This window comes from Papilio xuthus, unplaced genomic scaffold (genome assembly GCF_000836235.2).
Source record: "Papilio xuthus unplaced genomic scaffold, Pxut_1.1 DF825946.1, whole genome shotgun sequence".
NCBI lineage: Eukaryota > Metazoa > Arthropoda > Insecta > Lepidoptera > Papilionidae > Papilio > Papilio xuthus.
Window position 1 is genome coordinate 1,310,838 of NW_013532703.1, and position 26,539 is coordinate 1,337,376.

Below are 26,539 nucleotides of genomic sequence, written 5' to 3' on the forward strand. Positions count from 1 at the left end.
TCATAAGAAATTTAGTATATTAACTTTGAATTTATACTGAAATCGTACTCATTAAAATTTCAACATTGCATATCGCAACTTAGAAAAAAAACAATTGACGTCTCAAATCACATTAGAAACCAAGATAATTTGCGGTTCTTAAAAGAACCTTGTCTTTTCTCCCTTTTTAAATATAATAATTTATTTTATTTATTAAATTAACCTCCAAAACCGTACAATGTTCTGCCCTGCCGCTTCAAAGCGTACACGACGTCCATTGCTGTCACAGTTTTTCTCTTTGCATGTTCAGTATACGTTACGGCGTCACGTATCACATTTTCAAGGAAAACTTTCAAAACTCCTCTCGTCTCTTCGTAAATTAAACCAGAAATTCTCTTCACTCCACCGCGTCTTGCCAATCTTCGTATCGCAGGCTTCGTTATACCTTGGATATTGTCTCGGAGTACTTTTCGGTGACGTTTCGCGCCTCCCTTCCCGAGACCTTTCCCGCCTTTGCCACGACCTGTCATATTTGCCGCGCACGGTTGACTGACGTATATTGACGTGCGTAAATTCGTTACGTTGACTTTTATAGTAATAAATATCGAAAATTAAGGGTAGTTAGGAGATGCGGTAAGTTTTATTTTAGACTACCATCAAATAAGTCAAAAATATTTAATAATATGTTTATGCCCCTCGGTTATTTAATATTGATAAGTAAAATCCATTTATTTTGAAATAGTCTTTAGGCTTATAAAAGCATTATAATGACCGATATGCTAAAACACTTATCAAAAAAATCTTTATCTGATATAGATTTAAAAAATTAATGTTTTTAATTATAACCTCAAAAATTATTTCCGTATAAATGATATTTGAAACATTTTTATTTATATTTATAAAGTTTATACGAATAATGTTTAAAATCAATTCGTTATTTTACTAATAAGTTAAAAACAACAAAATTTGAGTTAAATACGTTTTATTACCCCCTTTTACTAAGATACCTATTCAACTAATTATACTCTAAAATAACATCGAAAAAAAAAACTACAAACAAAAAACATTTTTAAAACTCCAAAATGGCGCCAGTAAAAAAGCCGAAGAATTTATTGAAATCAATGGAGAAACCGATCGAAAAACCGATTATAAAAAATAAGATGAAAAAAAGGAATTACCATAGTTTCTCTATTTACATCTATAAGTTATTGAGAAGTATATTAAAAGAAAACTTCGGTATATCGAAAAAGTCAATGCAGATTATGAATAATTTTGTAAACGACATGATAGAAAAAATAGCTGAAGAAGCTGGAAGACTTGTCGTACATTCAAAGAGGAGTACTTTGGGAAGTGCAGAAATTCGGACCGCTATCAAACTTCTTGTTCCAGGGGAATTAGCGAAACACGCGTTAGTCGAAGGAGCCAAAGCACTTAAGGCGTACAATGATAGTAAAGTAAAAGATAGTGATTCTGATTGATTCAAATTAATGTAAAATTTAATGTTGATTTTTGTGTTTATTTTATCTCGATGTTTATGTAAATATATTTATGAATGAATAATTAAATTGACGTAATCTTAAGACTTGTTTTATTAATCCTAAAAATAAAATAAAAACTTTTTTTAACTTAAATAGTAAGATGTCTGATTTACTACGAATGCATGTGAAAATCTCTTCTACATCTTCTAATTGAAAGATTAGAAGATGTAGAAGATCTTTCTAATCTTCGTAAAATTTTTAATCCGAATGTTAAGATGGATGGATGGATGTTTGTTAGAAGGTATCTTCCGAACAGCTTAACAGATCCCGCTGTATTTGGCTTAGATGTAGAACATAATCTGGAAGAACATATAGATTTTTCCTCAGGAACAGAGTAGTGGGCGACGGCTAGTGCTTTAATATTTACATTTATATAACCACAATTAATTCGAAGTTAAAAAATTGCCGAGTTCAAATCCGAGTAGAATTTTTTAGAAATCAAAAAATATAAAAACTATAACTACCTCGCCTTTCTGAAAATTACACACCATTTAACGTTTTAAAACACCCATTGGTTAGAACTTCGTTATCTCAATAAATAGCGCGCAAACTTTACAAAATGATTTGTATTTCTATTCAATATACAAGATGGCGCCTGTCAAAAAACCGAAGAACGCTCTAAAAACAATGGACAAATCGATCGAGAAACCGATATTGAAAAATAAAAATAAATCAAAAAAGAACAGTCGTAATTTCGCAAGTTATATCTACAAAGTTTTAAAATCCGTGGTCGAAGACAGAAATATTGGTATATCGAAGACATCTATGTTAATTATGAATAATTTCGTAAATGATATGATCGAGAAGATTGCTGAAGAAGCTGGTAGATTAGTTTTACATTCAAAAAGAAGTACTTTAAGTGGTGGCGAAATACGTACAGCTATAAAACTGCTTATTCCTGGTGAATTAGCTAACCACGCTATGATTGAAGGTACTAAAGCGGTTAAAGCATATTATGACAGCAAGGAAGCATCTGACGATACTAATGAAAAAGAATAAAAAATGTGATTATTTTTTTTATGTTGTAAATTTGAAATATATATTTTTTTGTCTTATGTAAATTATTATAACATTTCCATGACTTAGATATTTGTAATTTAATTGTTAATAAATTTATGTAAAAGAAAATATGTCGTTTATAAATAAAAATACAAGATTTATGTAAGTGAAATAAAAAAGAAGGTTTTAGAAATATTCGACGGAAATAAGGGAATGGTAAAAACTTTTTTTTAATAATTATACAGAATACTTTATTAAAAATATCTTAATTCTAATATCATCTATGTATTTGTATTGCTAAAAGTGAGCAATTATTTTCAACACTATTCTGAAATACAAAATTAAATAAAAATAAAAACAAGATTACTTATTACAATAGTTTTAAAGTCAGAGATTATTATTTTTTTATTTGTAAGGAATTTTATGTAGTACAGTTAATATTTTTTCTTAGGAATAATCGCAGTCAAATATTCAGTGCAAGATACCATATTCAGTAGACCAATATAGTAGATCTTGTCGGTATCAGTAGACCATTCTTGTGTCAGTAGACCAGGTTGCTGTCAGGAGACCAGTATACCGGGACGGTGTCAGTAGACCAGTAGACAGGGTTTGTGTTATATCTTGTCCATGTCAGTAGACCAGTAGACCGATTTTCAGTAGATCAGTAGACCAGGTTGCTGTCAGGAGACCAGTAGACCGGGACGGTGTCAGTAGACCAGTAGACAGGGTTGGTGTTAGATCTTGTCGATGTCAGTAGACCAGTAGACCGGTTGTCAGTAGACCGGTTGTCAGTAGACCAGTAGACTGGTTCTCTGTAGATCAGTAGACCGTTTTGGTGTCAGTAGGCCAGTAGACCGTTGTCAGTAGACGCCGATATTGCTGAGTATGTGTGTAAGTATCATCTGGTGCACGTCGCGGAAGACGGTGCGCACGTTGTGTGTGTCAGTCGCTGTGGTGAAGTGGAAGTAGCACTCCCGAGCTCTGCTCGCCTCCAGCACCACGAACCTCTCCGCTGATGCTATAATATGGCGACGTTCTCGCTTCTTTGTTGTTAAATTCTAGAAAGAAATACTTAAATGTCTAGAATTTTGTGCTTAATTCATAACTGACGGCTAATATCTGTATAAAAGAAAGTACTGAAATAACCCTTCAAAAATTAGATCGCGTCTTTTGGTCGGAATGGATTTAAAATGGTACAAAATTGAATAATTTTTTGGCTTTTATTGAACGAATAGTACTTTGGTTGTAATAAAATAAAGACTTACAACAAAAAGATTTCTAATGAATAGCTTTGTTCTTGTATACTCGTCTCCTGAGGCCTCAAAATGGTTGTACTTGGGGAAGTATGGCGCTATACTCCTGCCTTGTTTTATTTTAGTCTCTAACAGATCTTGTTTGTTAAGGAATACTATGATACCAGCTTCAAGGAGGAACCTGCAACACGCAGAAGATATCACTTCATCATCAAGCAATAAAATATCTATCATTATATGTAGCCATTTTTCGTGAATTATAGCAAAATTTTGCCATCTTTAACTCTAATTAGCCAAAAAAGACTCCGTCCGCACGGAATTTAAAAAAAAACTTATTTTTAGCCAATGTCTTCTTCCAGACTATGTTCTACATCTGTGCCAAATTTCAGCACGATCCATGTAGCTGTTCTGGAGATAACAAGTAACAAACTTCCATCCATCCAAACATTCACATTTATAATATTAGTAAGATTAAAATTCAAAGAGCTGCAATTTAAATCTTTTAGTCTTTTGACCATTATTTCTAAATTCAAAAGATTGTTTGAGAATGTTTGAGACGTAATATTAACTTGTTTCTTAAAAAATGATAGTTTTTTTTATAGTTTAAGAAGATTATATGTTAATATAGGATGTAATAACCTGCTTTGCCAAACATCTTCAAAAAGAATGAGTGCTTCTTTAAGTCTGTTCTGTGAGTTGTCTTCTCGCAATGTCTGATCAAAATCGCTGCATGCCACTACAAACCAGATCGCGTGGATACCTTCAAATACCTGCAAAATTGTAATAACTTTGATAACTAGCTATCACCAGGCTACATCCTTGCGGAATTAATAAAAAAAGTAGTATGTGTTCTTCCAGACTATGTTCTAAATCTATGCCAAATTTCATCAAGATCCAGTGAGCTGTTCCGAAAATACCTTCTAACAAACATACACACATAAAACTTTCGCATTAATAAAAAAGAGAGGAAACTATAAAATTACTTTCAACGCCATCTATCGAAATATAAATACTTTACCCAACAATTTATATCCTGTAACCTTATAAACCAACCTGTATCCATTTCTTTCTCTCCCCCCGCTGGCCGCCGACATCAAACATCCAGAAGTCTTGTGTACCACCATGCATTGATTTAGGAACCTGAATTTAAAAAAAACAAAATCCATTCTATTGTTCAGACTACCTGTTTCCCGCGACTTTGTAAGTGCAGATTTAAAAAAGTCGCCTATAGTATTCCCGATTGTATTAACTATCTTCTCATTAAAATCCCTTGCGCAAACAGATAAAAAATTCTAATTTATGAAATTAAATATGATTTTTTTTTTCATTATACATACAGACACTGCCATTTTATTTATACGTGTAGATAGGAGTCATATTGCTTAATTTTACTTTAAAAATATTGAATTATCAACGAAAACTGTAATAAAAATTGCGACATATTTCAATATTTGTAAGAATAGATGGCGCTGTTCAAACTACCTTAACTTTGAACTCAATCTTCTGTATGCCGGTGGTCTTCCGACGACACCGCAATATGTCAGCGTCTGAAGGCACGTAGTCCTCCTTACCAATCAGATCTATTCTGTCTAAGAAACTGAAAAATAAATATACAATAGATAAAAGAGATTTCATTGCTAAAACATCAGTTTGGTAGTTTTTTAGTTAATGTGGTATAAACTAAAAAACTACTGCGATGAGTTTACATATGCTGTGATTTCGCCAAGGTTATTTAAACGATTTCAAAAAGGATTTCTCAGTTAGCCTATTTGTTTTTTTTATCTTATGTTAAAATATAATAAAATCTAACTTACTATTCAGCACTATCAATTAATTGATATTCATTGGCTCTTTTAAAACATTCTCTAACTCCGGCGTCCTGCCATAGATCTCGTACGTTGTCGAAATATTCCTGAAACATCGTATTAGCGTGAGCTTCCATTGCCAAAATCCATTTTTATACGTGTGTTTCCGCAGTGGAAGACCACATCATTTCACATAAACAGCCCCTTTACAAGGATAAAGAAAATTTCACCCAATAAATAATTGAAAAGAAAAAATGTTTCACTTTCTTTAAAAATCGTTAATAGTTTGTCGTTTATCTAATCGTGAGTTTCTGAGACTAAAATCTCCATTTAAAATATATTGCTATCTCTATCTTACTAATATTATGAATGCGAATTTTTGGATGGATGGATGTTTGAAGGTATCTCCGGAACGACTGAACGGATTTTGATGAAATTTGACATAGATTTAGATCATAGTCTAGAAGGACACATAAGCAACTTATTAATGCCAGAAATGACGATTTTTTATACAGTGATATTGGTCTCAAAAAACCAGGCATGGTTCTTAATACCTCAGTGTACTCCTGTGGTCCTTCAGGGCCGACTTTGAGTAGGTATTGCTGTGCGCGCACGTGTTTAGCATTCTGCAAACCTATACTAAGTACAGGCATATTTTGTATTATCTCATAGATTGCTTCATGTGTGTTGAACCTAATGTGTGGAATCATTGCCGTTCGTTCACTAAAAAAAAAAATTATGAAAGATATCATAGTCAAAGTAATTTTACCTTGAAATGCTAGTATTTATGGTAGTATGAGATTCAAACTTTATAAACGCTCGCATTTCTTCGTGTGCCTCCTATCCCCCAACGTCCTGGGGATGTCTAGAATTAAATAGGCACTTTAAACTAGCGCATATCATCTTTTGACCTAAAACTACTTAACATCAAGCGCTAGTTTAATTATATAAAATTGTGTTGTGCGCAAATCTCGTGCGATATTTTGTGCCGACATAAAGTTTGTATAACATTATACCGACCTGTGACTAAATCCTTTTACGTGCAGAATCTTCATTTGTTTTATAATAGTCGTTTTCCCGCTTTCACCTGTGCCCAAGAGTAGAAGCTTGATTGCCTGCAACATTTAATTGTCCGACTAAAAGAAGGGTGTACCAGTACGAACGTTAATAACTTTGACAGCCTCAAACCTAATCGACAAACTAAAATTGATGGGTTACAGTCCTTCGATTCGCATTCTTCAGTGTCATAATGGTACACTTACAGTGGTTTTCCGAGCCAAAAATCCCCGTTAAAAATATGGTTATCTCTGTTTATATATGTGATATCTTTTAAACTGGAATTTCGGTCTCATAAACCTATGGTTAATCGGGCTTATTGATATTATTAACGAGTACAAGCATATCTTCATCTTTAAAAAAATCACATAAGTATAGGCGGAAGTATTTGATATGTTGATTGCATCACACTTATAAGCGCCTATCACAACTGCATGACGCATCATTATCACAAAGCGGCATTTATTATCAGATCGCTGTGATTATCATTCCATCGACGAACAGTTTGATATCACTAGTACCGCTTTAAACGATGCCGATGATAAAACATCAATCTAAACAATCTATAATAGCCGAATTCGTAATACTATTTCCTACTAAATTCTAAGAAGTTTCCATTGGTAATATTTCTAAAAACTGCTTTGATTTGACATAGATTTAGTTGATCGCGAGAGATTGAGTCGATGACCTTGAACATGACATTAGTCAAAAATTAGAAGATATGTGAAAACAATAAAAAAAATTGCTTGCATACGAATAATGCACCGTATCTCAGTTACCTACTGCCTATTGAATTTTATAAATTATCACGTATTTTGATGGAATTTTGAAGGATTCTTGATATTTGCTATATTAACGTCAGTCAGGTTCTAAGACAAATTAATTTATCAAATAACTGTTAGAAAGAAAATCCGACACAGTGCCGGTGTATCGGAGCAACACTAGCCGTGTTAAAATGTCAACGTTTATGGGGATATATTCATATTCAATCTGACACATGGTAAAGAAATCGCGCCATTCGCTCGATTCTAACACTGTGTAAAACGATGTTAAATACAATTAGAAATTACAATAATACAAATATGAAGTATCACTTATAGTCGTTTATGATTTAATTGAGTACTTAACTACTACAAAGCAAAACCGCCTTTAGCCACTAAAGGTGGTTTTACATATGACTTATGTGTTTTGAATTGGATAATGCCGCACACAGAAACGTTAAATGGTCACTAAGGGATTAAGTGTAGATTTAACATAAGTCTACACTACGGGACTGTTCAGTAGAATTTATTGAATTTTTAATGCAATTTTATTATAAAATAAATTATAAAAAAAGTGTGAAAAATTAACTTACTTCGTTGTACGTCTTGATCCATTCTTTGATCTCTCTGTCTATCTGCTTTGAATGATCAACTCCTTCGTCATAAGATTTTATACAAGGTAGAAGACGCATCTCTCGTCAGCGTATAATTGTTCAACACTTAATGTTTCCACTGCTAAAAATACATATATGAAAACATATTGCTATCTCTATTTAATACATAGAGAAGGAAAGAAATGACTATATGTTTTTGTACTTACAATGATTCTCCAAACTTAAAACAGGGGAATTACAGTTTACGTATAAATGTTAGAGATAAAATCACATGTTAATAAAAAACATAACCAAATATAGATAAAATTGAAAATAATATTAAAAATAAATATATATTATGAATATTTTATCCTGTTTTTTTTTTCTAAAATGGATGTAGGATGTGTCTTAATAAAAATAATTATTATAAAAAAAAAAACTCAAAAAATAAACAAATAAATTTTAGTCTAAATAAAGCCAATTTCAATATTATTTTCCTACTTTACAATACTCTTCTGATAATAATAATAGAAGCACATTACTTACTCCTTAAATTAAAAAAAAAATGATATAAACATAACTAAAGAACGAATAAGATTTTAAATGGAACTTAAATTAACTCACTACATATTAATATTAAAACACTGTTTCAAATATAAAAAAAAATCATGTAAAATATTGAAAACTTCAAATTTACCTGAAGACGTCTTGCCAAAACAGAACCGACTAATATTTTTACCAATCAAATGTGTTGTGTCGATTGTCGGACTGTTTTTCAATTTATCAATGATAACGTTATCTACACTTCGATTAATGATACTACGAATCATATCTTTAAACGAAATATTATTTAACTATGGTATGTTAAGGATTAAGAAGCCTTTGACTATATTAAATCCATTTTTAGTAGACTTCAAAAAGAATAAGGTCATCAAGTATGTATGTTTTTATGTGTAACGCGTAACTCCGCCCCTGGTGCTCGATTTTGATTTTTTTTTTATCAAAAGGTTTAGCTTAGCTTTAAAGGCATTAGCGACAAGCTTGACTGCCCGATAGTGCGACATTGGGTACGTGCACACGTCGTATAATTTCCACGTAATATTTTTCCAAAACTAATGTAACATTTTTTCCAATATGCGTGACGTAATGTTACATGAAATAAATAAATAAATAAAAAATTAATTAGCTTACTGGTGGGTCCCATTTTTTAAATTTTATATCGAGTGTACACGTCCCTTAAAGGACGGTCTCTGCAGTTCCTTTGTTGTTGCGGATGTCCAAATAAATCAGGGGATCCGTTACTCGTTTGCCCCCTTCTCTTATATTTTTTTTTCTGACATACCATGCAGATAAACTTAATGTGCCCAAACGTCCTGTTTTAAAGAGACTGTTCCTTTTTATAGTTAAGAGTTCTGATGCCCACGACATGAATGCCGGGACACCAAATCGTTCCGTTTTTTAAAGCAAAGCCTCTGATAAATATAAATATGATATATGCATCTCTAAATTTGTTACTTAATTTAACTGATTTTATTTGAAGCAAGAATTTAAAAAAAGTTTATTTTCATGATGATGTTTAATTGAAAAAAACCAATGTCCCGTTTTGAGTCAAAAATAAATGGTCGCAATAACCATGACGTGATAGCAAAATGTATGTAGATGTATGAATGTGGATGAGCAGAGAGGTACATGTCAAATGTCTGCTCTGTCAACTCTTTTTGGTTATGAATGTGAGTTGTCTCTGACATATTCATCATCATCAGCTCAGTATACGTCCCCACCGAGGAGCTCGGAGCCTACCCTAAGTTAAGGGTGATTAGGCCATAGTCAACCACGCTGACCAAGATAAGAAAAACACTGGTTGCTTTTTTATGTTTTTATTTAATTTTAAACAGTTGATATAATCTATACTTAGATACATATTAAACAAGTTTATTTCTAATTAAACAAATAAACTTAAAATTATTGTATTTGTGTTTGCCTCAATGGTAAAAAATATTGTTTAAATTTCAATACGTAAATGAAGATTTTTTTTATTTATTTATTTTGAAATAGCTGTCACCCACTATTCCGTTCGGAATTAAAAGAAATAATAGCCTAAGCGATCTTCCAGACTATGTTATACATCTATGCCAAATTTCAGCGAGATCCATGCAGCCGTTCTGAAAATACATTCTAAGTCCATCCATCTAAATATTCGCATTTATAATATTAGTAATATTATGTTACATACAATTATACAAAATATTTTTAGACATTATTAGAATCCTTTGGCGCGAATGGCGCGCTTTTATTACAAAGTCAAATGTCAGAAATAATTAGTGAGGGGACATAAACGTCGACACTTTAGTGCTAGTGTTGCGCCACACCGGCACACTGTCGGATTTTCTTCCTAACAGTACATAGGTTAAAATTAACTCGATGACAAATTTTTATACAAATGTTTCAGCAAACAGCAGAATACCAGATGTTAATTATGAAAAAGACCTTTAAATCACTAGGTTTTATTCCAGATGTTGTCGTCAAGCTGTATTTGAACAACCTGGCCGCTGTGCAGCGCGCCTTCACTTAACAGTTCCACATTCAGTTCTGGTAGCGCCTGGAATATTTGACTATACTCAAACAAGGATATCTAAGATGAAAGAGGCGCTGCTATCGCGGTTCTATTAGACTACCTATAAAACGTCCTTAAAGTGAGTTTCCAAGACTAAAATCTCCATTTAGAAAAATTGTTATCGATGTTTTGTCAAAGATGAAAGACAGGGATGACGGTATGTCAGAAACCCACGTTTAGACATAGAAAAGGACATAAAAGAAAAATGACATGACAGCTACAATACAAAGATCTTGTGACATTTTTGAAGTTGATGAGTGGCGCTAGTGAGCTGAACTAATTTAGTTCGACTTATGCCCACTGGTTATGAAAGGCTTTTCGGTCTACAGTTTGACGATTTACATATTTGATGGTTTTATATTTGACGAGTTTGTTTTTCGGGTTTAGTTTTTGGTAGTAACGTGGCTCTTGTCTTAAAATATATTGTCTCTGTTTTACCAAAGTAAATGAGAGAGATGGCATGATGTCGGCAGCCTAAACAGATAGAATACCTATGTTTAGCCATAAATATAAACTTACCTGTCCAGTACCGCATGCGATGGGCATGGAGTACGCGTTGACGTCTAACTCAGAGTCGCCATGCGGTCCTTGTAGGATCTTAGGTCTTCTAGGGTTCTTAGCAATACCCCGACCTCGACGCGCCGGTTGGAACATATCTTTGAAAAAAGTTTTTTCTAACTTAGTAATAGCTCATCGAAGGTTAAAAATTTGCTCCTTACAGGTATGGTGGAAAGAATGAGCGATGTTTTCTATAATTATGAGAAAAACTGTTTACTTGTTACGACTTGTTTGTGATTGATTGATGAGTGATACTAATAATAACGAAAGTTTTAAATACGCAGGGCCGGCATTAGGATGGGGCGTTGTTGTGCGACCGCCCAGGGCGTTGGACAGGGGCAGGGGCACCACATGCTTGCGTATTACACAGTCTGACAAAACCCTATTAACCTCCCCCTCGGCATAAAAAAGAGGATGACATAGAAATATCGGCCAGAGTGCTAGAAGGGCTAAACCAGTTTCTGTTTATATGTTAACTTACCTATATTAACAGGCGTGGGTGTCTTACAAGTGATCTTTGTGCGAGGCACGTGTCCGAGCAGAGAGAGGGCACGTGCTGTTGTCGGCACTATACTGCTTGTACCCTACATACAAAGTACACAAAAATCCCATAACTTTTGTTTGAAATTACATTTTAAACAAATTTAATTTAAGAAATAACCGTATAGTTTAAATTTAATCAACTGTTTGTTTTGCTTACGATAAAGTCTGTTAGTTATCTTGGGAAATGGGAGATGGGGAGCCTCCGATTTCTTGAATATTTAAACTTGATGCTTGTCTTCTGGACTTACCTTTTCGAAGGACATTTTGGTGATCTCTATGATACGACCCTGGGTGATGTTGTTATCTCGGATGTGTTGCATTATCTCATCATATGTAGGGTTTAAACCTTTCATCTGACAATTAAAAGAAAGACATAGAGTGACCCATCCAATGTTACTTATAACTACTTTTTGTTGCTAGTACTACTGCCCAGTGCCCAGGGCGTGTCGGGATGACCGCCCAGGGCGCTGGGTATAAGAGGGCGTCAGAGTCGGATATAAAAGGGCGTATACGGTGACCAACTAAGATACTTTATTTTTGGAACATTTCTCACCCAAGGCGCCTGAAAACCGACTCAGAGTACAGCACAGTTTTATAACGTACTCAAATCTTTGTTAAGAAACAGCTAAAGGGATATGATTAAAGTAGAATATTGAAACATGTCATATAATACCTCAAATACAATCATATAAGTAGGATGTTTGAGTCGCATGTGCGTGCGCAAGTCGGAGCGTATGCGGAATCGCTTGGGGCAGCGCGCGCAAGCCCACGCACGTACCCCTGAATGGATCAGGCGATGGTTACGCATCGCTGTCGACCTAATAGTAAAGTATTTCGCAATTTTAAATATACCTGTCATGCTCTTCGTACACAAGGCAATATCACTTTTTCAAAATGGCGGAGCAAATACAGTTGAAATGTATTCGCTATAGTTTCGAAGATATAAATTGCCTTGTGTACGAAGGGGCTAATTTTGTGTGTAACATCGTCATCGTCGGCTTATTATATTACGTACCCACCGCCGCGCTTAAAGCCTACCCAAATTGAATGTTTCTAAGCTAGTCGACCGCTAAGGAGCAGGGCGGGTTGACTTGTAGCTTGTACATGGCGGGGATCGAACCCGAACTAATACGGTCCGGTCCGGTCAAGGACTTAACTGCGCCACCGTCGCTCTGTTTGTTGTGTAATATTGGGTAATGTAAACTAAAAATGGGGTGTTACCGTCGGAAAGCAACCCCGCAGACGTCACAAGGATATGGTCGCTCTCCGGTGTGTACGCGCAGGTGTTCGTTGCGCACGGAGGCGGAGCGGAAAGTGCGTCCGCACACTGCGCATGCGTGCGACCTCCCCCGCTCGCCGCGCGTCTCCCCCTCGTGACCGTGCACCTCTCTGACACAATACACTATCGCACTTACCGTGGGTTTCTGACGCCGCAATCCCTGTATAAAACATATCGTCATCCCTGACTTTCATATTTGACAAAATAGAGATAACAATATGTTTTAAACTTAGATTTTGGTCTCAGAAGCCCACGTACTACGTACTTAAGCTTGTTAAGTAGTAGTTAAGTATTAAAGAGTTTTTTAGTGATTGTGTCAGTTTAATTGACATTTATATAAGTCAAACTGATTGGAAATTTCTTACTTATTTCGTGTAAGAAAGATGTCTTATGCATATTTCTTGGGCTAAAATTTCAATCTCCTTTCATAGATATAAGAAAATTACACATTAATAGTTTTTAAAGGAAAAGCAAATTATATATATTTTTTACTCTAATGTTTAAGTATTTGTAACGTACTTGAGGTGTCGCTGCAGCGCGCTGGGTTCGTTAAAGTTGTGTCCGCACTTGCTGCATGAGGTCGCGAGTGGCGCGTGCGTGCGCACTTGCGCGTCCGTACCTGTTTCAAACAACACAAATATAAATAGCGAAATTAGTAGAAATGTGATCTGATGATGCAATCAATTTAATCTTACTAATATTATAAATGCGAAAGTTTAGATGAATTAATGTCTGTTAGAAGATATCTCCGCAACGACTCGACTTGTTTTAATGAAATTTGGCACAGATATAGAATCATCATCATCAGCTCACTATACGTCCCCACCGAGGGGCTCAGAGTCTAACCTAAGTTAGGGGTGATTAGGCCATAGTCAACCACGCTGGCCAAGTGCGGGTTGACTTCACACATATCTTTGAATTTCTTCTCAGATATGTGCAGGTTGCATCACAATGTTTTCCTTCACCGTAAAAACCTCGGATAAATGTACGTATGCAAATCGGAAATCGAAAGACACATTGGTACATGGCGGGATTCGAACCCAGGAGCTGCAGATTGCAAGGGCTTGACTCCTGAGCCAACGACGCTGGAAAAACATATAGGCGACTAATTAAGTTTTTTTCTTTAACCGGCGCGGGCAAAGTTGAAGTCCACAACTAGTGAAACAATAATTAGTGTGTACCTTGTTCATCGCTCATGGTCGTATCACTATGTTCCTTCTGTCTATGTGCATAAAGTGCTGTTTTGTTTGGTAAAACCATACTACAATCCCGGCATGGTATCCTGTGTTAAAATATATTAGTATTGAAAATTAAACTTTAAATGTATCGTAAAACAAAGTTACTAAAATGAACACTAAAGGAGCCAAACACATAATGTAAACTAAATCTATATTAATATTTTAAAGAGGAATAATTTGTTTGTTTGTTTGCATTGAATAAGCACCGAAACTGTTGAACGGATTTGATACGTTCACTGTTTGGAAGAATACATAAGGTAAGGTAGAACATTTTTTTTAAATTCCGCGCGAAGTCGCTGGCAACTACTAGTTGTACTTGTGTTAATAAAAAGGTAATATATTTTTATTTAATTATTGTGATCTCGATGAAATTTGGCATACACGTAGAACATAGTGAAAAAAACACATAGGCTACTAATTTTTTTTTTATTCCGCGCGAACGGTGTCGCGGGCGACAACTAGTAATTCATAAGACAAACATAACAACGTCCTCATAATCTACCAAAGGTTTTTTTAAAGTTGCCCAATGGTTTAATAACAAGAGGTCAAACATAGAAACTTTGATATTTGTATATATAGTCTATTATAATTACCTATAGTCATCTCTGGCTATTTTGGTGGTACCACCGCCGTCTTCAGGTCCACTCTTGCCGTGCATCTTCTTCCTGTGATACGCCACACTCCAACTGTTCCATTCCATTGCATTTTAATATAAAAACTATATTTTAATACGTAGTCTAAACAAATGCAAACTTATTAACTTAACTCAGAAAAAAAAAACTATTAAATTTGTATAATATGAACATCTTAATGGATGTATGGATGATTCCTAATACATAAGTTAAGAACATATAAATCTGGATTAATCTTATAAATTAACGTCTATAATAGCGTATACGTTAGCCTAGTCTTATTTATTCCATTTGAAATAATATAGAACTATTTTTTAGGGTTCCGTACCTCATAGGGAAAAAACGGAACCCTTATAGAATCACTTTGTTGTCCGTCCGTCTGTCAAGACCCTTTTTCTCAAAAACGCGGGAATATATCAAGCTAGAATTTATATCAAATGTTCAAGTCTGCGGTCGCTAGGTGCTGTAAATAAAACTTCTAAGCCAACGCAATCAAAAGATACAACCGTTTATGTCGCAAATTTGCGTAAATTTTCGACATTTGCAAGGGAATCAAAACCTACAGGGTACTTTCCGTGAACTGAGAATCTTGTTTTAATACATTGTTAAATAAACCTTTGAAGTCTAAGTAAAAACCATTTTGTCATGATCTCTATATACATAGTTCCTACCTGTTGGGAAAGGTCAAGTCACACTGGTTACATTTGTAAAGAAAATTCTCGTTAGCGTGTTTCATTCTTCGATGAACCTGTAGATATGTCCAGTGCAAGTACGACCGTCCACAATCCTGATACAAAGAATTTAGTGAATTTACTAAAATTAGTCATTAAGCCCATTTCCACTAAGCGACTAACTGTGTACCAGTGGAAATAAAACCAAATACATATACGATATCTTATATATAAAATTCTCGTGTCCCAATTTTCGTTCCCATACTCCTCCGAAACGACTTGACCGATTCTCATGAAATTTTGTGAGCATATTGAGTAGGTCTGAGAATCGGCCAACATCTATTTTCAATCCCGCGCGGACGGAGTCGCGGGCGACAGCTAGTAATATATAAGGGCCTGGTGGGCGAGTAACTAAAAAATACGGTCAAATTAAGACGTTGACCTTTTTGATGCAAGTTAATAAAATACTATAAGCCAAATGCGACGTCAAAAAGTACACCAACATTCCTGTCGGATTATAGTTAGTCTTTTTTGTGTCATTTTCTATATTTATATGTGTGTTTTGAATAATAACCTCGCATAAGAAATGTTTGACGACAGGAAATCCACCATAACCTAAAATGCCAGTAGCCGCGGGCCCTGCTTCAGAGGAGCCGGGACACTTGGCCGCCTTCTTGCAGTCGGCGAGAGAACGCTTGTAGAAACCATGAGTTGTTTTGTGTGTGGTACATCTGAAAAACACGCTTTAAACATCAAGTATCAAGATGAACTGGTCGTACTATACTGAATTCATATAAATATTATAAAATTTAAGCGTTTACAATATCAAGAAAAAAAATCACATTTTGTCCCCAAATTCGCGTTTATTCCGGGTAATCTTCGAAAAGGTTAAATAGATTTTGACAGGTCTGTTACATGAAGGTAATTGATGTGTGGAGATAATTATCTTTAATTCCAAACTGAGGAAGTCGCGAGCAATAGCTAGTATATCTATTTAAGGTGTTACTAGCAAAATTATTTGAAAAGTATCAAAACTAATCAGTCGTCGTATATTATAACATAAAATGTGACGTCTCTTATTTTGTTCCCAAATAGAAAACGAAGAATGAATGTTTGTCTACACCAGTCTTTCCCAAAGTGTGCGATAACGCCCCCTTGTGGGTGCTGCAGTTCTCAAGTTGCGGGTTATAGTAAAAGTTGCGTTTAGAATTCTCCGTTAATATACATATATAGGTCACAATAATTAATTAATTTAATTTGAAGTTATACTGGTTTTTAAATATGTGAAAATATAGGGGGCGCTAAAAAAAATTTAATTCTCAAAGTGGGCAGTAGACAAAATAAGTTTGGGAACCACTGGTCTACACAATGGAAATTCTTTATAACATGTGGCTATGCTTTTCAATGATAAATCTGTTCACCTAGAATACGTTGCGAAGCTGACTTTACAGATGTGGCAGGTGAATGGATTTTTTACACCTTTGTGGATAACACGATGACTGTTTAGAGCTTCTTCTAAATAGAAAACACTGCAATAATACGATAAAAGTTAAGAATTAATATCAAAATGTATTTGATGCCATAACTTAATTAAAATCTTTTTTATACAATTATGTTATTAAAATTATTAATATTAAGTTGTTAGAGCTACTGTAACTTTATCACTGAGTGACATAGGCGTCGGTGGCTCAGGGGTTAAGCACTTGACTTGCAATCTGCAGGTCCTGGGTTCGAGTCCCGCCATATACCAATGTGTTTTCCGATTTACATATGTACATTTATACGACATTCTTACGGTGAAGGAAAACATCGTGTTGCAACCTGCACATATCTGAGAAGAAATTCAAAGATATATGTGAAGTCAACCAACCCGAACTTGGCCAGCGTGGTTGACTATGGCCTAGTCACTCGTGCCTTAGGCTCCGAGCCACTCAGTGGGACGTATAGTAAGCTAGTGATTTGACTTAGGCTATTTTTATTACTTTAAATCCACGAGACAAAGTCGCAAACAACCACTAGTATAATATAAAATAGTAGATTCATTTGTATTAATAGATTCAAACTTTATGACGGTCTCGACCAGTGTGTTTCGTACACTTGGAGCTTACATAAAGTTTGCATATCATTATACATACTCTTCACAGTATTCGCAGCGGAATGCCTTCTCAATCTCGACGACACGTATAATGATCTTGGCGAAGTCTGTTAGTGTTGCTAGTAATGCGTCACCTTCTGGTCCACACTCCATTTGTGGGGATTTAGCTAAATATTAACATAGCTATATGGAAAACATAAACATCCGAACAGTGGTAAAGCCCGCTTTAACATCTTCGCACGAATTGGCCCGTCTCGCCCGGTGAAATACCACGACCACACAGAAGACACGCGTCAAGTGGAAGCAATTCCACGTTTCGTCTGATGAGTGTGCGTCCCGGAGGCCTAATTTAGTCCTCTTTCCCTTCCCACCCTTTTCTTTATAAGGAAAGGATGGGAAGTGGAAGTGGACTTTTCGGATGAGAGGATGCATGGAAATGTTTTCTTTCTGTGCATCCTCTCCTGCGTCGATTAAAAGTAGGCAACGTATATGCGTACGTATGTCTATGGGCAACGGTCACTTCGCTATTTCAGCGATTTCAGGTGGCCGCTCGCTCATTTGCCACCTTATGGTATAAAAAAATCCTTTCGATCAAAATAGTTATTAACTGTAAAAAAATATTTTTAGTTTCGATATACAGTGTAGGTTTCATAGGTTAATATATCAAACACATTACAATTCATTTTCATTGCCTTATATCACTTGAACTGGATTTAAAACTTACCAACAACCGCAACAGTATGAGTGACCAGTCCAGTAGTCGGGGACAGCAGTACTGACACTTCGTTCTCTTCTTTGACAGCTGGACTTAACTGCTCTATGCATTCCTTTGATTTATTAGCATGATCCTGTTAATTATAATCACTGTATAACAAAACTAATTATATATACTAAACTCAATTATATCTGTCGGTTATATCTGGAATATAAACTAACCTAACGTACATTGTCCGCGCTACTAGTGTCGCCTGCGACTCCATCCGCGCGGAATAAAAAAAACAATAAGTAGCCTACGTGTTCTTCTAGACTAGTTCTATATATGAGCCAAATTTAATCAAAATCCGTTAAGTCATTCCGAAGATACCTTTAAACATCCATCCATCTAAACATTCGCATTTATAATATTAGTAAGAGTAAGATTTTTACTTGAATATTCGTTAATTTGGGATTAGTATTAACCCTTTGAACACTAGTTGTTTTTTGGAGTCTACGCTACCTAAATCTGACTGTATTTAACCCTTTGGCATCAGAGGTCTGGCTACCTGTGCGTCATTAGTGTCGCGGAAGGCGCGGCCACACGCGGCACACACGAGTACAAGCCGCGGTGCGAGTTCCTCCTCGTGAGCGCGGAGATGCATACGCAGACGAGACCGGCGCGTCAATTGCTTCAAGCAGATATGACACTGGAACGGCTTTATCTAGAAAGATTTGAACATAAATGCGACAATTTGACATGAATCTTAACAAGATGAGTGTAGGTGTCGATGTCAATTACCTGTAGATGTGTTACTCCGTGCTCATCGAGGGTCTGCTTGTCAAGGAATCGTTTACCGCACGTCACACACACGTATCGACGCGTGTCTGTGTGCGTGCGGCTATGTTTTGTTAACGTAGCTCTGTTAAAGATTTAAACATTAAATTTCTTTTTTTTAAACTATTAGTAGGTGAAGATGTCTGTATATTTTTCTTACTCCGTGACGTATTTACCTAAGATAGAATGTCTTGCCGCAATCTTCTACAGGACATTGCCAGCGCTTCTGCTTATGATGCTGAAAGTGGACGTGATCGAAGAGTTCGCTTTCAGTTGGGAAATGCGCGCCTTCGCACTCCGGACACGCGTATTGACCCTCGGCGGTCAAAAGGTTAGTCGCGTCGTGGAATTGCCTAAAGTAATACGTTGAAAGTTGAGTGAAGAAGGTAGAGAATTAACGAGGATTTAATATTAATATTGCAAATAACTCACATGTGAAACTTAAGTCTAACTTTAGAGGTAAAAGATTCATTGCAGTTGTGACAGGTAACTATTTGCGGATCAGATGTCGGCTCACGGTTCTTTCTTTTACGAGGTCTCTGAAAGGAATAAATAATAAAAAAAATCCTATGCAGTTTATTTCAAAACTAATTTTATTTACTTACAACAACCAGTAAATCATTGTCAACTCCTGCCTGTTTTTGTTTAGGTCTTCCTTGAGCTCTCTGAAAAATAAACGTATAGACGTAGAAAGTTTTAAGGAATAATCTCATAGTGAGTCTCCACTCTCAACTGTCGTAAAAACCTTGTCAAAATATTATTATACGGATCTATATGTTGGAAAAAACAAAGATATACGTCTTTCCAAATATCTTGGCGGCTGAAGGCCAACTGTGCTATGCGCGTTGACCTTGAGCCGCATCCTTGTTGGGCCTACACCTTAAAATAAGTCTTACGCAGCGAATCGTGCGATGTTTCGAGCCCGCGAGATATTTGGAAACATCTATATCATTAGTGTTTTTATTAAGATCACATAGATTTTTAGTCTTTTGACAATTGAAATTTACGGTCAGTATATTGTATTGCCATATAAAAGCCTTTTTGTTACCCTAAGAAAGTCCTCTTCAGAGGGTACGAGTAAAACCGAATCATCTTTAGCCGTGCCTCTGCGCTTGCGTCCTCGGCGACGGCATTTGTGGGAGATTAGACTCTCCGCAGTTGGGAATATTTGGCTGAAACGATACACTTGATAAACTATTTTCGTTACAAAGTCCAGTGTCAGAATGATTAGTGAGGGGACATAAACATCGACATTTTAGTAAGGCTAGTGTTGCGCCAAACCGACACAATGTCGGATTTTCTTCCTAACAGTTCTTAATTCTTCTATTATTAATATAAAAATTCTAGTCTTCCTATCCTAAGATATTTTATACATGTCCAATAACTACTTAATCTTCAATACATACTAATCTATCATTTTACCTGCAGTTATTACATTTATTTTTCTTCCTATTTTTCTCTTCTTTGTCTTCGCCCTGAAAATTTAATACTGGATTTATGTACATCATTTTAAAGGAAGCAACGACAACAGCTAATTTGATAAAATTTCAATTTAACCATTTAACGACGTCAAAAATCCCATGATCATTTTATTCAATGCAAGATAAGCCCTGATGGAAGGCACCGGTGCCCACCCCTAGATTTCTCCTAGAGCATCGGCTTACCATACTCAGATGCCTATGTTTCTCAAAGTTCAACAAAAGATAAACCCAGAAATTTCACTAATAAATTGTAAAGTACCACAAGACATGGATGACACAATTATTATGGCGATCAATGGTGAAGATGCTCTACCACATCTTACCGAGGCCACTTTCAGCAAGTTCTCCAGCTGCGCCGAGGGCTCATGGCCAACAGTCTGCACGATCCAGATAGCTTCATCATCACTGCTGTCCAAACACTCCTGCTTTACTTCCGTGTTCACAGTCAATGTCGAACCGTTCTGTTGTCACAATAACAAATGTCTAGTAACCACTAATAAATCGAAATCTTACTAATATTATAAGTGCGAATGTTTGTATGTATGGATGGATGTTTCTTGGAAACTTCTGCATGGATCTCGCTGAAATTTGTCATAGATGTAGAACTTACTCAGACAGTACACGTAGGCTACTTATTATTTATTTTTTTCACGTTTCTTTCACGAGTCACGGGCGACAGCTAGTTTTTTTACTATAAAAAATACCTATAGCATAGTATCTGAAGAAGACAGTATTTATCAATGGCAATGTCCTTAATTGATTGATATTTTTAATTTTATCTACAGAAGATACTAAACTTATTAATTAAAATAATTATTACATAATATAAAATGTTATATACTAACAGATTCAAGTTTCGTCGTAATATTATTCGTGCGCTCTATCTTCTCTGGCGACGCTAAATTAGTTGAAAAATATTATGGTTACTTATTTAGGTAAAAATAGCAATTTTTTTCTTATTTAAAAAAAATATCTCTATGACCAGTCTAATCTTTCATAGCTCTGCAACTATCTATGTCGGTGCATTTTATTCTGTGGATTTTCACTTTTGAAAACATGTAAATTTATCGTTATCATTTCATTGTATAATCATAGGTTTCTGAACCAAAATCGCCGTTTAAAACATAACGCTACCTCTGTTTTGTCAAAGATGAAGACAGGGACAACGGTATATTTTATAAAGAAGGTCTCAGAAACCAACGGTTAGAAAAAAAGACAATATGTGTTTAAAATTAACGTTATTACTAATATTGGAATAATCCATAAAATCCAGACCTTTTTCTGTTTCCGTTTCGACCTTTTTAATTGCACTTCTAGTTCTCTTGGCGACAGGTGATGAAGATGGAGAAGTTTTACCCCCATCTGTATTGTAAAGAGTTTTATATTGTCTGACAGACATATAAATCAGAGCTACACACAATCTACGTCAAAGGGAAGAGGGTGGGGGGTCAGCTAACATGAATATGGTCTTATTCGACGTAGTTTTTATATCGACTTTACATTTTTCCCTTGGGTAGGGATGGGGGTGAGGCGATGCCAATGCGACTAAATAGGCCGATGTTCCCAAATAACCATAAGGAACTTGGCTCTTCTAACTTAATTACTTTTTACTTTCAGTACCTTTTTTTGTTAGTCTTATCACTAGATGACTAATTTTGTAAGCAACTCACTTCTGTCTTCATCGTTATCATCTTCATTTTTTATTTCAGTAATCTTTGTCTTGTCATGAGCTGCTTTGAGATGTCCTTTTAACCATTTAAAATTAGAATAACCTAGAAAAAGGAATTGAAAATGCTAAAAATACGTTACGTAACGTATTTACAGAAAATAAACTTGATTGCCATACTTCATGTTATCCTAAAAGCCTTAGGTTTTATTGAATTTCTATCGATTACTTATAGTCAAAGACAATTCAATGTGGTCAGGAAAATAAATTCCCTTACATCCTAGCATTTAACTATTTACATAAGAATATAATATATACCATAGTCACACAAAGGACAAGGAAATACTTCTCCATCGTCTAAGTTATGTTTGTGCTCCTCGCCATGATCTATTACATGACTTATTTCTTCAAAGATGCTGTCACAGAACCTGTAAATTTGACATAATCGATTTACGAATCGATGTTCTATGGAATCATCGATAAGAGTTACTTATAAAAATCTTACTATATTTCATTGATTACGTGACCTTTGACTCCAAAGTTTATTTTGTAAAGAGTCATAACGAACCTGCATTTCAATTCCTTAATCTCAGTATCATCATCGCAATGATATTTCCCCAAAAATTCTTTGAAATCATCATCGGCTTCTTCCAAATTATCTATAATATGATCATCGATATCAGGTTCATTTTCTATTATTTCAACATCACTAGAACTATCCTTTTTCTCGTCTTTCACAATAATAACATCATCTGATGATCTAGTATCATTATCAATACATTTAGTTACAATTTCTCCATCGGAACCTATTTCCACTTTCACAAATTCAAGTTTCTCATTCTCTTGAGAATCTTCTAGATGGTTTTGATCCCGTTTATCTACAGCTTCAGGGGCCAATTTAAAATCAATAACCTTTTGAAATATAAATTGCTGGTTATTTTTAATAACCAAGAACTCATCGGAATTAAGAGATTGCGTTGGACTTTTCATACGACTCGGTTTAAAATTTTCAGCCAAACAATGATCGCATATTATTTTAAGTTGAGTCGGATAATTTCTGGGCGATGTACATCTATGTAGCTTTTGATCTTCATTATCAAATAGGTACAATTTTTCTACGTTGTTATCGATTTTACCACAAATGAAACAGTTTTGCCTTCCTTTCTCTCCAGGTTTTACATCTACGTAAGGTCGGTTATTCCAATTTTTATGAAGTCGAGATGGGTCAGTTTTACGTACATGACGTCTTTTTTCGTTGTGATTCTGATTCTCTTCGTAAGGCAAGGATGCGACAGGGGAATCTTTAAACATATTGAGAATTTCTTCTCTTGTATAACTTGCGAAATCATCTTTGTTACGTTGAGGTTGATAATTTTCATCGTAATTTTTATAATTTTCACTTATCAAACTTTTAGGGGACTTATTTCTATTGGCAACAGTATTCAAAGTAGTAAATGTTTTCGTAGTACTCGTTTCTAAGTATTTTGTAAATTGAGCTTCAAAGTTGGAGGTGTTGGAACAGACAAGTTTGAAGGGTAAACTGTTCACAAAACTACATCTAGGACTGGAATTTCTACTTTCCCAACGTTTAACAGGACTTTCGACTATGTTTATTTTTTTAGTATTTTCAATACTTTGATCTTCAACTTCGTTTTCATCCGTACTATCATTGGCGTATTTTACGAATGGTATTTGTTCAGCTGTGAGATCTACAGGGGGATCATCGTTATCAAAATGTATTTGCGATGCTCGTATCTGTGTGCCGTCGTCTAAAACGTACACAAACCCATCAGGGCTATGTGTACCCTCTTCTGGTGTATGTTGGAAATTTTCATTACCTAATTGTGGATCAGTTTGATAATTTAATTCCGAATTTAGAAGGTAATGATAAATGTTTTCATTTAATGATACAGTTTGGTCGCCAGTAATCGAGTTGATATCCACATCGAAACCTAGAGTAGATCTGAAATAGAAAAATACTACATACTGTAATAAAAAGCTTACTCAACGGAAAAAAAAACACTTTGGTTCATTTTATTTTTTTATTATCTTGCATGTTATAAATGCGAATGTTTAGATGAATGGATATTTGTATGAATGTAACTCCAGCATTGCTGAATAGATTTTAATAAAATTTGGCATACATATAAAATATATTCTGTAAGAACACATAGAGTTCTAATAACATTTTTATTTAATTTCGCGCGGACGGAGTCGCGGGCGACCACTAGTAATGTATATCTTAGCATATTTCTAGTATCAGTACATCCAAGATGATATGTTAAGTTTAGGTATTTCTATAGGAATGGATAAAAGGGTATGGAATAATGGAAAGGTACTTGGCTTTATCCAGGAATGTTTGAAAATCATCATTGGGTCCGATACTAAGTGATACTTCTTCTCCGTTCATATTCTCCATACAAAGTATTAACGGTGGAAGCTGAGGTTCCATGCTTAGGACAGCTGAAAAGTTAATTATCTTTTTGTGTAAAATTTATGCCTATCATACTAATGAAGTTTGTATATTTATTTGCAATTATCTCATAAAAATTTTTTAACCTTCCACTCCAAAAATAGATCAAGTGTAGTGGTAATGGCTTTATTAACAAATAAAACACACTGGAAGTATGCATCTATTATACATATTAACAAGATTTTCAGTAACTTTTAATATTCTAAAAAAAAAGGGTCTTGAGTGACAGACGGCCGGACAACAAAGTGATTCTAAAGAGGTATGGAACCCTAAAAATAGCTAAATTACATTATAATGAACTAGATAACTTTTGAGTTGATACAACTTTCAAATGGTCATGAGGCAGTCACTGACTTTTGTAGCATGAAAACTTACAATATATAAACAATATTTTAAAACATATTGATTTTTCAATATTTAACATTATCATTAATATTGATAAAAGAGAATACACAAGTATATAACCATAATAACAAAACGAAAATTAGAAGGGAAAAGAAATCGGAGAAGACCAACCAACCACAACCAATAATATAAATATGCAACAAGTGAATGAGCTAGTAGATGTAGTGTCAAGGGGGAAGAGAGCTGGAGGTTGCTCCACAAGCAAGGACACTGTAGTCCAAGTTAAAAAGGAATCTTGTCATGATATAACTGCAAAAACCATTGAAAGTTTCAGCTAAAAGGCTTAGTGAAGACCCACAGTGATAATTTTTATAGATAAGTGTTTCAAGAAATAATAATCCATAACTAGAGTTTTGATTATAAATTTCAGGACATTGGACATTGTTATTATAAAATGCCAATGTAAATATTTCATCATGAAGATTATTTTATGAAATAAAAAAATTAAAAGTAAAAATATATCCTCGTATGGTCAATAAAAAGAAATGAAATTAATTAAGAAAAAAACTAATTGATCTTAAATTTAAAATTTACGAAGTTGTGTTTTCCAGCCAAGCTATAAAAGTCAAAGCGGGAAAATTAAAATATAATTTTGTGACAGGCCACTACAATAACAATGATGGCCAGTAACAGTAACCAGTCGGAATACATATTAAAGATCAGGGTAATTATGCTATTATATAGACGTAATTGAAATACTAACCAAACGATATATTGCCTTAATATAGCAAATGAATTATCAGCAACTGGCACATCAAAAATTAACAAATGAAACAAAACAAACTAAACCGGATGGCATTTCAATTTCAAAATAAAGACAGAGTTACCATATACAAAATGAAATGTTCCTAATTATTTATTTCCCAAATTTTTATCAAAATGCCCTGCCCATACTCCATTTCCGCTTACGCCTAGACCTTTTATTCGGGGTAACTGTTCTGTAAATGTTCAGAAAATTAGGAGTGTCAATCAAATGATTATTTTTATTACCATAACTATAACACAATGGATTGGACTTCTTTCATCTGTAATTTTTCATTTTTCATTTACGAAGTATATTACCTGTGAATTAGATATCGTTAGTCTAAAAATATCCAGGTTTTTTATTTTGTGATTTAACAAAAACTTTTAAATTGTTTCCTTCATTTATTTCTTAAGATTGGGTAAAATTGCCTATGCTGTAAACACCAACCAATGTTTACCATAGACAACAATTGTTGCTATTGAAAACGGGAAACACCGGAAGCACTACAAACAACCATTTATTTCATTTTTGGCTACTAATAATCACCAAGTTAAGTAATTTTCTAGTTCTGTAAAGAAATGTGTATCGTTTTGTTTGCACACGAGAAAATGTAATTTTACGAAT

At 34.7% G+C, this 26,539-nt stretch overlaps 3 protein-coding genes across 4 annotated transcripts; 1 reads left to right on the forward strand and 2 right to left on the reverse strand.

Moving 5' to 3' along the window:
• Window positions 1-1,042: 1,042 nt before the first annotated feature.
• Window positions 1,043-1,489, forward strand: LOC106124210 (late histone H2B.L4). The gene has a single exon (XM_013320680.1). It carries the CDS (start codon window positions 1,062-1,064, stop codon window positions 1,455-1,457), a length of 396 nt encoding a protein of 131 aa, XP_013176134.1. The 5' UTR covers window positions 1,043-1,061; the 3' UTR covers window positions 1,458-1,489.
• A 1,824-nt stretch (window positions 1,490-3,313) lies between these two features.
• Galphaf (G protein alpha subunit f) lies at window positions 3,314-8,805 on the reverse strand. Of its 2 annotated transcripts, none has more exons than XM_013320520.1 (10): window positions 8,682-8,805; window positions 7,985-8,123; window positions 6,595-6,689; window positions 6,129-6,297; window positions 5,584-5,681; window positions 5,252-5,366; window positions 4,823-4,909; window positions 4,409-4,539; window positions 3,782-3,950; window positions 3,314-3,574 (listed from the first exon to the last, which is right to left on the reverse strand). In XM_013320520.1, the coding sequence occupies exons 2-10, from the start codon at window positions 8,081-8,083 to the stop codon at window positions 3,377-3,379; spliced, it is 1,161 nt and encodes a 386-aa protein (XP_013175974.1). In that variant the 5' UTR covers window positions 8,084-8,123; window positions 8,682-8,805; the 3' UTR covers window positions 3,314-3,376. The 2 variants fall into 2 exon arrangements, with proteins under 2 accessions (XP_013175974.1, XP_013175973.1); XM_013320519.1 differs by having other exon boundaries at window positions 7,985-8,126; window positions 8,682-8,804.
• Window positions 8,806-9,887: 1,082 nt separating this feature from the next.
• LOC106124874 (zinc finger protein 208) lies at window positions 9,888-25,953 on the reverse strand. The gene is made up of 29 exons (XM_013321880.1): window positions 25,874-25,953; window positions 24,632-24,755; window positions 22,861-24,255; window positions 22,611-22,720; window positions 22,297-22,398; window positions 21,902-21,988; window positions 21,472-21,524; window positions 20,950-21,087; window positions 20,568-20,620; window positions 20,194-20,317; window positions 19,751-19,810; window positions 19,578-19,684; window positions 19,322-19,498; window positions 19,110-19,230; window positions 18,877-19,032; window positions 18,339-18,462; window positions 17,655-17,781; window positions 16,941-17,048; window positions 16,094-16,250; window positions 15,520-15,635; window positions 14,810-14,902; window positions 14,160-14,260; window positions 13,498-13,597; window positions 12,921-13,088; window positions 12,373-12,517; window positions 11,948-12,052; window positions 11,638-11,740; window positions 11,118-11,254; window positions 9,888-10,583 (listed from the first exon to the last, which is right to left on the reverse strand). Exons 2-29 carry the CDS (start codon window positions 24,742-24,744, stop codon window positions 10,482-10,484), a joined length of 4,482 nt encoding a protein of 1,493 aa, XP_013177334.1. The 5' UTR covers window positions 24,745-24,755; window positions 25,874-25,953; the 3' UTR covers window positions 9,888-10,481.
• Between the last annotated feature and the right edge of the window lie 586 nt (window positions 25,954-26,539).

Coding starts and splice junctions, on each gene's coding strand:
- LOC106124210 (XM_013320680.1), top strand. CDS start 1,062: ATGGCGCCAGTAAAAAAGCCGAAGAATTTATTGAAATCAATGGAGAAA.
- Galphaf (XM_013320520.1), bottom strand. CDS start 8,083: ATGCGTCTTCTACCTTGTATAAAATCTTATGACGAAGGAGTTGATCAT. Junction 6,298..6,594: donor GTAAAAGGATTTAGTCACAG/GTCGGTATAATG, acceptor TTTTTTTTTTAG/TGAACGAACGGCAATGATTC. Junction 4,910..5,251: donor AGATTGAGTTCAAAGTTAAG/GTAGTTTGAACA, acceptor TTTTAAATTCAG/GTTCCTAAATCAATGCATGG.
- LOC106124874 (XM_013321880.1), bottom strand. CDS start 24,744: ATGGAACCTCAGCTTCCACCGTTAATACTTTGTATGGAGAATATGAAC. Junction 12,053..12,372: donor CTTATATGATTGTATTTGAG/GTATTATATGAC, acceptor TTTAATTGTCAG/ATGAAAGGTTTAAACCCTAC. Junction 11,741..11,947: donor CCAAAATGTCCTTCGAAAAG/GTAAGTCCAGAA, acceptor CTTTGTATGTAG/GGTACAAGCAGTATAGTGCC.